Source organism: Cydia fagiglandana, chromosome Z (assembly GCF_963556715.1).
Source record: "Cydia fagiglandana chromosome Z, ilCydFagi1.1, whole genome shotgun sequence".
In the NCBI taxonomy this organism is placed as follows: domain Eukaryota; kingdom Metazoa; phylum Arthropoda; class Insecta; order Lepidoptera; family Tortricidae; genus Cydia; species Cydia fagiglandana.
Window position 1 is genome coordinate 23,304,014 of NC_085959.1, and position 13,324 is coordinate 23,317,337.

General features: G+C 40.5%; 1 protein-coding gene and 1 long non-coding RNA gene across 2 annotated transcripts in view; one reads left to right on the forward strand and one right to left on the reverse strand.

Moving 5' to 3' along the window:
* Positions 1 to 13,202, forward strand: part of LOC134678371 (protocadherin Fat 4) — a 28,473-nt gene extending 15,271 nt beyond the window's left edge. The window contains exons 6-14 of the mRNA XM_063536922.1: positions 66 to 254; positions 2,626 to 2,814; positions 3,356 to 3,502; positions 4,240 to 4,433; positions 5,028 to 5,148; positions 6,767 to 6,915; positions 8,793 to 8,992; positions 10,053 to 10,240; positions 11,224 to 13,202. Coding sequence (XP_063392992.1) covers positions 66 to 254; positions 2,626 to 2,814; positions 3,356 to 3,502; positions 4,240 to 4,433; positions 5,028 to 5,148; positions 6,767 to 6,915; positions 8,793 to 8,992; positions 10,053 to 10,240; positions 11,224 to 11,301 — 1,455 coding nt within the window. The 3' untranslated portion in view covers positions 11,302 to 13,202. The remainder of the gene's footprint in view (positions 1 to 65; positions 255 to 2,625; positions 2,815 to 3,355; positions 3,503 to 4,239; positions 4,434 to 5,027; positions 5,149 to 6,766; positions 6,916 to 8,792; positions 8,993 to 10,052; positions 10,241 to 11,223) is intronic.
* The window catches only part of LOC134679018 (uncharacterized), a 473,913-nt gene that overhangs the window by 143,406 nt on the left and 317,183 nt on the right, over positions 1 to 13,324 (reverse strand). The window lies entirely within an intron of this gene.

Here is a 13,324-nt window from a genome sequence, read left to right on the forward strand (position 1 = left end):
TTAAGACTTGCCGGCTAGTAACCGAATATCCGGTGCATCTCTAGTTATAATTGTGCACATTGTAGGGTACGATCCTCAACACCGCGCCGGGGCCGATCGCAGCCGTGGACCAGGACGTCGGCATAAACGCCCCGCTTTACTACACGGTGACGGGCGACAAGCGGGAGATGGTCCTCGTCGACAGGGAGACGGGCCGGGTCGCGGCCACGAGGCAGCTGCTTGAGACTACCGCTCCCGTCACAGTCGTTATAAGAGTAAGTAGAAGTACGCCTTAGCGCTGTTTAGGAACCAACTGCGCAACTTGGTAAGGGTGCTTACTGGGCATTGCGGTCTAAATAAGCCCATGCACACCACGGGGAAACGCAGTGGCGGATTTGCAGTATTTGCCGCCCTAGGCCCCAAGCCTTGTAGCCGCCCCTTGCTCCGCATCAGCACCCATCATATTGACTACATTTAGATCAGGCAACGAAAAGATATAGGTATTATAGAGGGAAATGCTTGGGACACATTTTTTACTTAGTTCTCGTTAGGAGGTGAACATATCAAAAGTAGGGGGGTTTGGTTTGAAGGTCACATTTTTCGGTTTTTCGCTTATTATATCTTAGAAAGTATACGTCCTTGTGGCATGATCATAGGAGCATAGGTTATACGAAAAAAATAAGCAAATGCTTATTCATTTTACCAATAACATTGACTTTTTATGTACTTACCTACAAAAACATTCAAAAAATCTAAAAAAGAAGCATAAGAAAAACATTTTTTTTCCTATTTTCTTGAATAACTGCTAAACTATTCATCCTAAAATTAAAAAAAAAAATATTTGAGATTCTTACAATGAGCTCTTTGATTTGATATGTAACACGATATAGTTTGAAAAACTAAATTTTTAAATTTTCTCATTTACCCCCCAAAAATGGCCTCCATATTTAAAATTCATTTATTTACGTTACACGTCCATCTTTGGGTCATAAACTTACATATGTGTGCCAAATTTCAACTTAATTGGTCCAGCAGTTTCGGAGAAGGGTTCCGTTTTTTCCTTTTGAGGTACGGAACCCTGTAAACGGGAAACAAGGCACGAAGGCGTCAACAATATGCAAAATCGACGCCACACTCGCGTTCGCGGCTTCGTGCCGCGATTCGCGCACAAGTGTGGAGGGCCCTCCAGAAGTCCAGATATCGTAAAAATTGTAGCTGGTAGCAAATTTGACCAACTTTCATTTTGTATAATGATCATGTCGTTAGAACACATAGTTTCCGAAACATAAGCGAAAAACTGAAAAATGTGACCTTCAAACCTCTCTTCCCCCGGCTCAAGGGCTACGGCCGGGGACTTTTGATATGTTTAGTTTACCTCCTAGATAGTCCAAATAAAGTTAGGTACAAAGTCAAAAATTGTGTTTCAAGCATTTCCCTCTATAGGTACCTTTTTTGAGAATTCGTTGCCAGGCCTAATTTTGAGTTATTTTTTGTTATCATCACTATCATCAGCGAATTTTTTGTCACAATTTGCCGCCCCTAATATCTCGCCGCCCTAGGCCCGGGCCTACTGTGCCTTATGGGAAATCCGCCACTGGGGAAACGTGACATGGGGCGGTACAGACCCTGTGTGGAGGCAGAGGAGACGCCCTTGCACATCCTCACAGAGTGCCCTTGCCTAATGAATGAGTACTCGTGACTTCCTGGGCGGACACATTGCGCGCGGAGGAGTTAATCTTTCGAGTACAAAAAGATACTGCAGCAGTTTGAAGTTGCAGGTTTGGATCGAGAGTAGGTGGCGATCACAATAGATCAGGGATGTTCGCAGTGATACATAGGCTTTGGAGCCTTATATAGCCCCTAACAACTAGAAGAAGTATAAGTAACCCATCGAATTCTGTATAATTAACAATATTTTAGAGCAAAGTATGTCACGTGGAGCTGTCATCCTATCCAATAAAAGCCATAGAGGCCAACCTGTACCTGCCGCTCATTTGCGCGCCATTGTACCTCTACCCTAATGCCCGGTTCACATCGATCCCAGTAAGCATTCCAGTCCAGAGACTGGAATGATGGTCTACTTTTGATTCCAGCTCGCCCAATCCAGGTCCACAGAAATTATTTAAACGTTAAATAGTGAAAGCGTATTGGGAGCATTCCACGGGCTGTCCCGTACAAACGCATTTTATTTCCTGTGTTGCGACTTTTTTCTTGGCATTTAAAGTAGGCGATTATTTTTCTGTGCATATTTTTGACCATTTGTCATAGTTAGAAAAGGAAACTCTTATGCCTTTAAATCTTCCGAAACTTCGCGTTTGTACGGGACAACGGTAGACAATTTCATGGAATGCTCCATTGCTTTTTTGGTAACGGTCTCCATAAAATTCACTGGATGATGAAAATGCAGTCATTTTCATCATCTAGTGCTGGATTCGATCAATGGACTCGAATGCTACTATACTAACATTAATAACTCAGATACATCATGCACACTCTTGACTCACTACTTGGCAATTACTTACATAAAAAAAAGGTTTTTATTTGTTTGGGTTTGGGTTAACTGTTTGGGCAGTTTGATGTCACTGCACGGGTAATACACAGTCCATATTTTGAAAACAAGTATTGCAATAATGTTATATTGTAAAGGCTACCCAAGTGGACAACGCGGACCGGTACGCGCTGGCGACGCTGGCCGTGAGCCGGCGCTCGGGCGCGCTCAGCCGCCGGCCGGTGCGGTTCACGCGGCGCGCCTTCACCGCGCGCGTGCCCGAGCACGCGCCGCTCGGCACGCCGCTGCTCACGCTGCACACCGAGCCGCCCGCCGACCGACAGTCGGTATGGATCTTTCATAGTTTAGTTGATATAATATGGCGACAATCTTACGCAGATCGACCGGGCTTCATACTAAGCAAAGCTTGTACTATGGGTCCTAGACGACTATATACATACTTACATACATAAATAAAATGTACATTAAAGTAAGAATAAGTAGAATTCCCTTCACTACTCGCAGTCGCAGTACATACAACATGCTGAAGTTTGTATATATGTCTGCTTACGTAAATATGTCTACTCTTTTTTCCTTATTTCAAGGAATTAGATTATTCTCAAGAAATAGATAGGTACATATTTATGACTTTGACCGTCACTATACGAATAAGCTTTTAGTAAAATCAAACTCGCTCGGTTCCAAATTGCATATTTAACCTTTTGACTGCCAAAGACGTCAACTGACGCTCGCGGCTACAGCCCAATATCAACCTTCGTGCAATCCAGCAAGGTTCATGATGACCCGGCGCGCACGACACGCGCGGCGTTCAAAAGGTACAAAGTGCTAATGTGTTAAGTTTAGATAACAGTTATTTATGATCAACAGCCGCCTTTCCAATTCTACGTGTCGGACCGGGGCTTCCTGGACAAGTTCGCTATAAACAGCGCGGGCGAGGTGCTGCTGCGGCGGGCTTTAGACTACGAGACCACGCCCGAGTACTATTACCAAGTCATGGTCACCGATGGTATATATGTAAGTATCACTTCAAGCAATGTCTTCATGGGTTAGGTTAGAAATGCAACTAGTCAGGCCTTTTACGACGGTTTATGCCTGTGCTCCGCGAAATTCACTGAAAAAGTAGGTGTACTAAATAGTATACCATAAATCATTGCTTACTATTTGTTAAACTTCGTGCGTCAAATGTAAATACCAACTACCATCTTATTTCATGGCAACCCATACCAGAGAACTCAGAAAAATTAGCACAGAGAACCGTCCTGCTTTCTCAGTTGCGTCCGTGGTCTTCAAGTGTACTTAGGCACTCGCATTTAGACTGCAAATAACATAATACGTCACTTTTCGATCTATTTTCTAAAGATCTGTCTATTTTATTACGAGTTGCGAATGGACCATTGTTATTTTTTTCATCGAGTATCCTGTTACAAGACAACTGGCAAATAAATGGTTAGCATTATTATAGTGGTGGGATTTGTTTGAATGCATCTGTTTAAATGAATTTACTTAATCGGAAAAAAAGTAGTTTCGAGGCTCAAAGGCCGATTTACATATAAATATAATGACTCGATCAGTTCACGCCATCTTTGTTGACTTTCGCTAAGATCGTAGATAATTAGATGCGTAAAGGGGCCCACAGATTACCAATTCGCCTTACGATATCAGCCTGTCAGTTCCGAACAACTGAAAGGCTGATATTGTCCGGCGAACTGGTAATCTTTGGGCCCCTTTAAACGGTAAAGATATAATTCCAGAACGACACGGCGTCGATAAACATAACGGTGCTGAACGTGAACGAGTGGGAGCCGCGGTTCAAGTACCCGCAGTACGAGTTCCGCGTGGAGGCGGCGGAGGGCGCGGGCGGGCTGCTGGCGGTGGGCCGGCTCGACGTGTTCGACGGCGACGCCGGCGACAACGTCACGCTCACGCTGCGCGGCTCCGACGCCAGGTTAGCATACGTTACTACTATTAGACTACCTTCAAAAATACTCGCGGTCACCACACATTTACCATGTGACTCTTGGCCATTTAATTACTTATGTGACTTGTCAGTCACAGTATGGTATTCCATTTTAAACGTAAGTAGTGTATTGATTGATCTAGCCAATAATATCATGGCCGTTCATTTTATACACACCAAATGGCTAATTATACGATCTAGCTACGACATATATCTACGTCTACGCCCTTATTCATAAAACATTACAAACTTAAATTCAGTGGCGTAGCTAGGCGTAGGCGAAGTGGGCTGTCGCTCACCGCCTCGCGCCCCAAGGGGGGCCTCGCGCGGGGCCCTTTTAGGCGCATTGAAAGGGCTTCGTAGATGCGACTCGCCCACGGCCATATTAGTTCACGCTACGCCATTGCTTAAATTAGTTGGATATTGGATAAACGATCTAATAGCTAATATAGGTATGTGTGTTTAATTCCATTTATCATTATTTCGTTCTTCTCACCTATAACATACGCGGTGATGGCAGATTCATATTAGTTCTTATTTGTAAGTAAGTGCAAGTTAGTGTTAACTGTTGGTCTGTCGCAGCATGTTCTACATAAACGACGCGGGCGAGATGTTCATGCGGCAGAACGCGCTGTCGACGCTCAACTCCAGCGTGCTGCACGTGGTGGCCACCGCCATCGACTCGGGCTCCCCGCCGAGACAGGTAGCGCTATAACACTACATTACTACTGGGCACATGGGCTGGGCCACTGGGAAATGGCAATTCTTCGATAAAATCCTATGTTGTCGGACGATGCGACGCTGAGTGTGCAAAGAAGACGAATCCGCCAATCGCAATTCCTGTTGAGACATATACAGCACTTTTCTGATAGGAAATAAGGTAGAATGAATAATAATTTAAAAATCAAGCCACTCGAGCATCACTCAAATCAAATGGGACCTTCACATCGAAAACGTCATCAACAATTTTTTTTTTAAGTTTAAGGCACAACTCAAACTGCCATGTTCATTCAAATTAATTATACAAGAAGTCTTGCAGCTCTATATTATTATTTTTTCCACACATACAATTATCATTACAGGCGGAACCCAATGCGATAATGTAGCAAAACATTAAATACATAAACAGACACAAACAAATACATATGTACCTATTTTTAACAAGCCATTTTTTAAAACTACATAGGTATGTAATATCATACTGTGCGTGATCCGACACTCCCTTGGCCTTTTTTTTTAAGTTTTCTTTTATTAACGGCCTTCTCGTCTACTCGGTGCTGCCTCTGCCTACGAAACAGGGGGTCCCGGGTTTCGAATCCTGGTAAGGGCATATGTATACGAGCCCCGATGCACATGTTTTCGTCTAGTGAGACCATTTTTTGAGGTTCTCGCGTTTGTTCAGAAATAATGTTTTAGTTTAAAAAGTACTAATATTTAATGCTTATACTAATGTAATTTAATTTTATATGGCAATACTCTGCAATAACTAAATCCAAATACAAAAAATGCCGTTTGACTGAAAGAAAAAAAAATGCTTTTTTTTTATTGACGGGTAGGATTACAACATATGTGAAAAGGGCTATTACTATGGAAAGCAACAGGGCTCTGCCAATGTACTGACAATTTTGTTTCGAGCCCATGCATGCAGTAGTGCTGTAGGAGAGGACAATATGATTTGGACAACGTTTTTTAAAAGTCATTGTTTTCAGCAATAAAAGTCTCATGCAATTTTATTATACGATCAAAATAAACTACATTAAACATTGATATTATGGTTCCCATTACTGGGTCATTTTATGTTCATGTGTAAAAATTATTAAAATAAACAAAATTGTTGCGTGGAACTAGACGAAATAATTTGCATCGGGGCTCGTATGTAAGTGTGTTTATCACCGATTTTCTTGAGTTATGAACGTTTTCTATGCATTTAAGTATTCTATCTATTATCTGTGTACATGTATCGTCGTCTAGTACAACAAACAACACAAGCTTTATGCGAGACTAGGTCGATTTATGTAGGGTGGTATTTCATCTGTCCAATTTCTTTGTCCAAAGTGTATTGCGTCTCACATTTTACTTAATGAGAAAGTGAGACGCAATGACATTTGACAAAGAAATTGGACTGGTGGAAGCCTAAAGCCCTATTTAGACGATGCAAGAACTGGCACGCGAGTTTCATTACATTCCGGTTTTTGATCGGTCGGTTGGATTGAACGTAACCAACAGTCCGCAATGTAACTAAAATCGCATGCTAGTTCGCGCGCCGTCTAAAATCAGCCCTAAGTGTTTCCCGTGATGATATTTATTGATGTATGTATCAGACGTCAGTGCCCGTGATCGTGCACGTGGGCGCGCGGCTGCTGTCGCGCGAGCGCGGCGGCGGCGTGCTCATGTTCGCCGGCGCGCTCGCGCTCGGAGCCCTAGTGCTGCTGGCGCTGCTCGCGGTGGCGCTCGCATACATCTACCGCAAGTGAGTACTGTGCTTTACTTTCTTGAGTTCTGTCTTTTTGTATCCGCTCTTATTATGTTAAATTCTAAGTTATCTTATTACCTTTAAACGAGCAGTTCTTTTTTATTTATATATTTCGGGGATTCTATTAAATTTCCTATATGGGCCATCGGGGGCGAAAAATCGATCTAGCTACATCTTATCCATGGGAAAACGCGCATTTTTGAGTTTTTATATGTTTTCCGAGCAAAATTCGGTCTCACAGATCACTACAAGAATCTTGTAATAAATTTGTTAAACCTAATTCATAACAGTCATGTAGAAGCATCACAATTACTCACAGCCCAGTGTGTTTTTTATGCGATCAGCGACGTGAAGTAATGTTTCTGTTTATAATGAATACCACCTTTTTGGTAAACTGGCTCTTACAAACAAAAATGTATATAAACATAACTTTTATCTTGAAATAATACTAGTAATAAACATAAAACGTAAGCAAAAAATATGTCAACCCATACTAACATCGACGACCGGTCTGGCCTAGTGGGTAGCGACCCTGCCTGTGAAGCCGATGGTCCTGGGTTCGAATCCCAGTAAGGGTATTTATTTGTGTGATGACACAGATATTTGTTCCCGAGTCATGGTTGTTTTCTATATGTATTTAAGTATTTAATATTATACACCGTGAAATTTTAGTGGTTGTTTTCCCGCGGCAGGGCGATTTGCTATCGGTAGTACTTTCGAATTATGATAGACAAACTTATAAATAAACTGTTTTCAAAAAAAAAAATTACAAAAAAAATAACCTGAACTCGAACAAGCGAAAAACAATAATAACACACTAAAACTGCAAGTCGACGACAGTTCCCGATATTGTAAACAGATAAACAAATAAACAAGCACATGTTACTTTTTTAAACTGTGTGACAGGCTAGAGTGCTTTACTGTTTGACAACTGAAATTAAAATTTACTTAGACTGTTCCTTCACGATTAATAGTTGAAATAAAACCTTTTTATTAGTTTGATGATTGCCATTACGTTGTATCAACTTTGGTAAATCGAATAATTACATCCTCTTCGCTTATTAAACTAATGTGATAACAGTTCCTGTCAATGTCATCACTGATATTTCTAGTAAAATGGATCGACATTACGAATATTCTAATTTAGAGTACGTCGCGATGGTGAAGCTGTACGCTAGGGCTAACTACGACTCCCACGCCGCCCGGCGACTTTACGCGGAACCGGACCATTTACAGTCGCTGCGTCTTCGGGGGATTTTAAACCCCCAAGTTCCACACGGACGAACAATTGTCGTCGCAACACAGCGGCTGCTTAACCACGGGCAGTTTCAAACGCCAGCACATGCACAGGGCAGAGGTGATTGTGTATTGAACGTGGCGGATTGCAGTTCGAACAATTATTGCGGTATCGGGAAGTTTAAGTGTTTGTTTAAGTTTTTGATCATTAAAAGCTTGATCTTAACTTGTTATGTTTACTTTTAAGGATCTGCAAACTAACTGCACGTAAAATGTGTGAAGGAAAAATAAATGGAACTACTTTTTAGGTTATTTTGTTTCATTCACTCTAAAGAATTAGGTAGGTACTACTGCAGTGCTACTACTGGTGTTAGGTCACTTTCGAGTTTCGTTCGACACATTTATAAATCTGGCATTTCTTAACATTATTTAAAAAAAAGATTACACATCGACTGTATATCGATAGCAGAATCATTTCGTTGCGGGAAAACAACCACTAAAATTTCACGGTGTATATATCGTTGTCTGAGTACCCACAATACAAGCCTTCTTGAGCTTACTGTGGGGCTTGGTCAATCTGTGTAAAAATGTCCTATAATATTTATTTATTATTTATAACATGAAGTGTTTGTGTTCAGTCGGCGTTCGAAGTCGTCCCCTAGTGCCGCCCCTAGCAAGAGCAACTTCGTGGTGCCGGAGAAGGCGCCGCCGGCGGGTGGCGCGCTGGGCGCCGCCAGCTCCGGCTCGCTGCTCAGCGTCAGCGCCGGCGCCAGCACCATCCTCGCCAACTCCACCAGCAGCCTCGACCTGCGCGACCCCGCCGCCACGCACTCCAGAAGTCAGTACTCCCTCCCGTTACATCCACAGACCACACAGACACTGCATTATTGCGTTTCAAAGAGCATGAGGTCAACACACATATAAGGCGTCATCCATTAATTACGTCACACGAATTTCTAGGTTTTTTGACCCCTCCCCCCCTCCTTGTCACACTTGGTCACATTTGGCAAACCCCTCCCCCCTAGTGTGACGTCACATTTTTTCTACGAAATCGCCTAATCGATTTAAGTAAGTACCTAAGTATTATTAATATTTTATCAAAATATTTTTGACGATATAAATATTAGTAATTTTATAACCCAAAACTGCTTAGGAAAGAAAATTAAACGATAAAAACGATTATCGTATATATATATATATATATATATATATATATATATATATTATAGGTGCTAGTTTATTTGTAAAATGCATTGGAGCTCAGTTGTAATCTACACATATTCTACACCATTTTATATCAAAACGACCCAAGTAAACCCCTGAGCTTTAATTTTTAGAACATAATTTCAATTTATAATACATACATGAGTCGCGTTTCCATATGAAATTAGTATGGGAGCGTTTAAAATGTGTGGTGACCTCAATTGTCTTATGTGCTAATAGTATTTCATAAAGAATGGATACTTCCACCCCACCCCGCCTTGTATGGAACCTCACGTCGCGATTAACCCCCTTATTCATAATCGTCATTTCTTTCATATCTGTCATTTTGACTTATGTATTAGTAAGAAAAGGATAAAACATAATTTCACTAAATCAGGCCCGTAAAGTTTTATGAACAAGGGGGTAAGGCAATAAAGGCTATTCGCAAAATTTCAGTTCGATTAGCAACACGATGGATTTTAGTACATTTTAATAACAAAACTTCCGTGAGAATACGTGAGTGACCCGTTCTTAAGATATTTAATATGATTTTAGTACATAACAAATGGTTCCCGTGCCACGTTACCATGATTAATCTAAAGTATTGTCAACTGACTACCCTAAGGAGTTAACACCATCATTGTTGCATGTTAAGACATATCTTGCGCACATAGAGTTGTAATTGTTGATACCAGATGCCACCGTGACGCGGCACTCGGCCCGGGTCCCGAAGGCCAAGGTGGCGCCGGCGCCGCCGGAGGCGCCGAGCGTGGCGCTCATGTCGGACCACCTGCAGCGCGCCGGCGGCCGCTCCGGCGTGGCCTGGCCCAGCGCGACCATACCTGCGCGCGTCAAGAAACTCAGCTGGGACGACGGCGACCAGGTACATATTAAATTTTTTTTTAAACATGCAGATACGTCTGCGAGTGATATTCCAAATTTTATTTTAAAGGAAAATACCCACGGATTGCGGAGATTGCGGGTTCTAGTCCTGCCGGAAGCGTAATTTTTCCATATCGTCCATGCATGTTGTCAAACACTGCTGACGGTATATACAACTTTTATTTTTATTTATTGTTTTAAATTTTGTGTTAGTTAAATATAAATTAAGAATTCAGGTACATATTATATTCTCTCTCTCTTCAACCGATCCCTTATTTCTGAGGATCGTGACTCTGCTTGATTTCGTCAACTAGTTGTCTCCATCGGTCCCGTTCTGTCTTGGTCGCTGACAGATATTTTTAGTTCCTCCGCTATTTGGTCCGACCATCGTTTGGGACTTCTACCCCTAGGCAGGCGTGTCTCACTCCGCGATTTCGTCGCTTTGCTACAGGTAGCTAAAAGTACATCCGTTCGACCCCAATTTTGGGGTTTGCCATAAGCCACGCGTGGCGCTGTCGCCACCTAGCGGCCATATCTGTGCTGATCGTGACAGACGCGTTTTGTTAGAGAGTGAGTCTTCTGTACCTAGTACTATTATTTATTCTGTGCCCTAGGCCTTTTTCCCTCTACCGGTCACGATAAGGCGTTCCAAATTGCTGGTATCCCTGCGTGCAACAAGGCCAAAATATTATATTACCATTCGTTAATCATACGGCTCCGACATGCCTGATTTTATGATTGACATGTAAACTAAACAAATCATGGGTCTGTCTCATAACGTAACATCTCATCTTCTCTCTGGCTACACCAGAATTTTCGGAATAAAAATGTACTGAGACCGTATCATATGCATATGTGACTCTCTTGTGTAGGTGTAGGATTGGAAATTTGCTGACTCGCTGGTATTGCATCGAATGACTGACTAGGCCATATTGTCTTCGTGAATTATATAATGATTTTGTTAATTTGTTTTGTTGTTGACAGGGAAGCGGTGAAGCAGAGGTCAACGAAGCAACCAACCCGGCCGTAGCTGAGCACATGAACCTTACCGTCTACTTTTAAGTCTTTTGACCCAGACGCGGCTTCGGAGATCCGCCACTGCTTCGATATATCCATCTTATTGTTTAGTATCAAACAAATAGTTAGCTTCAAACATATTTCAATCTGGCAGAATGCAATCAAACTTGTTTTACAAAATAGTAGGTGACATTTTTAAGTGATACAAGATATGACGCGATTGAACTCGTTTTTATGATCAAATTTTACATAGCAGCAACTCTGAAATCCCATAAATATCCTGGTTTCCATACATCGTCTATCGTCTCGAATTAGTATGGGACACCTATTTTTTTTTGTATTTTCAGTGTTGTTCTCATAACAAAGGTTCTTGTATCACATAAAGTTAATTTAACATGTGGATAAATGTCTTCCAAATCATATAATACAAATACAACGTTTGCAATCTGTATGCTGTTGGGTCATAGATTTTAGTAGAAATGAAAAATGTAGAATTTTTCACATTGGTGAGATGGTCCAATTTATCATGTATCACAAGTTTTATACGTAATGCTGATATAATGAAATTAATGATCATCATTAATCATCATTTAGTAAGTCCTAAAATAAATTGTGAGGGTAATAAATGTAAAGAAATTAAATATTTAAGCTGTTTCCTGTAAACATTGTGTCTATGACACGGTTGGGTACTTACACATTATCAAGTTAAGTATCATTACATTATTTTAAATGCTGTGATATATTTCATGGACTTAGGGAGATCCTCATTTATGTATACTTTTTCATAATTGAGGTGACACATGAACATTTAAAAATATCAAGAAAATACAGATGTAATGCATAATTGTTTTCCACCGTATTTTCTCGGCTACGAACGTTCGTCTTACTATTCGTCATGCTACTTTAGTCAAACTCAGTACTTTTTGTACCGAGACTGACTGAAATAGCAAGACACTTTCGTAACGTTTCCGATGGAAAACAATTATGCACTACTAAAAACTTTTTCTATGCAACTAAGACGGAATTACATATGAATGCGCCGTAGAGAGCACATATTGACTTATTTAAAATTTAATTGATATCTATGTTTATGCATCAAATCGTTCTGATGTAGCACTAAGTAGCGAAATACACTCGTCAGGCAGGTACCCTATAACTAAGTATTCTTTTAATATTTAAAGAAGAGACCTTTAACCAAATGTTTTTGTAAGATATTATTGTATATGTATTTAAATTATTTTAAGTTTTTTTAAGACAAAACGGTAAATTTATATTGTTGTCATAGTATTATATTGTATCATTGAGATTTTTGTTGTTACAAATATAGTAAGTCAACGCGTTACTTTGTTTGTAAGGTTTGCTCTAACTAGGTGAAGACAACATGCCCGCATAAACTTTCTGTAAAATTTTCCTATAGAGTAGATCAGTAGACTATATAGAGGATGTTCTTCTTCGATCCCTCTTTAGATTACTGATATTTAGAAATGAATGGATTATAAGTTCCAATAGATCCAAAACACGTACAGTCAGCATCAAAATGGCCTAATACATATATCGTAAAACTTCTATGAAATTATGACGTTTAAATAACGCTTGCGCACTCTGTGCTATCGAAATCGCTGCCAACTTAGCTTGGTCTATTTCTCCGAGGCAAGGTATGAATGATCCGTAAGGAAAATAAATAGAAACTAAAATCAATCAATCCAATTTATTATAAAAAGATTTGCCTTTTCTCAATTGCTGACATAGAAAAGTTTATATTATTGTCATCAAAAAGTACAATGGTCCTTTAAATCCAAGGTGTAGATTTATTAATTGTTATTTAGTACCTACCTATGCATTAAAGATGATGATGCATACTTATTAATTATACATAGGGACTATGTATTGCTAAAATATATTGTTATAAGACTTATAAGTGTATAGAACATGTAGTACATAACATTTCAGTGACATTTTGACTGTTATTAAAATATTATGTTGAAGCAAGCTGCCCCTGCTTTCTTTTTGTTTCCACCTTATTTATTGGTAACCTACATGTAACTGTTTGCTATAAAACCTCGTTTGC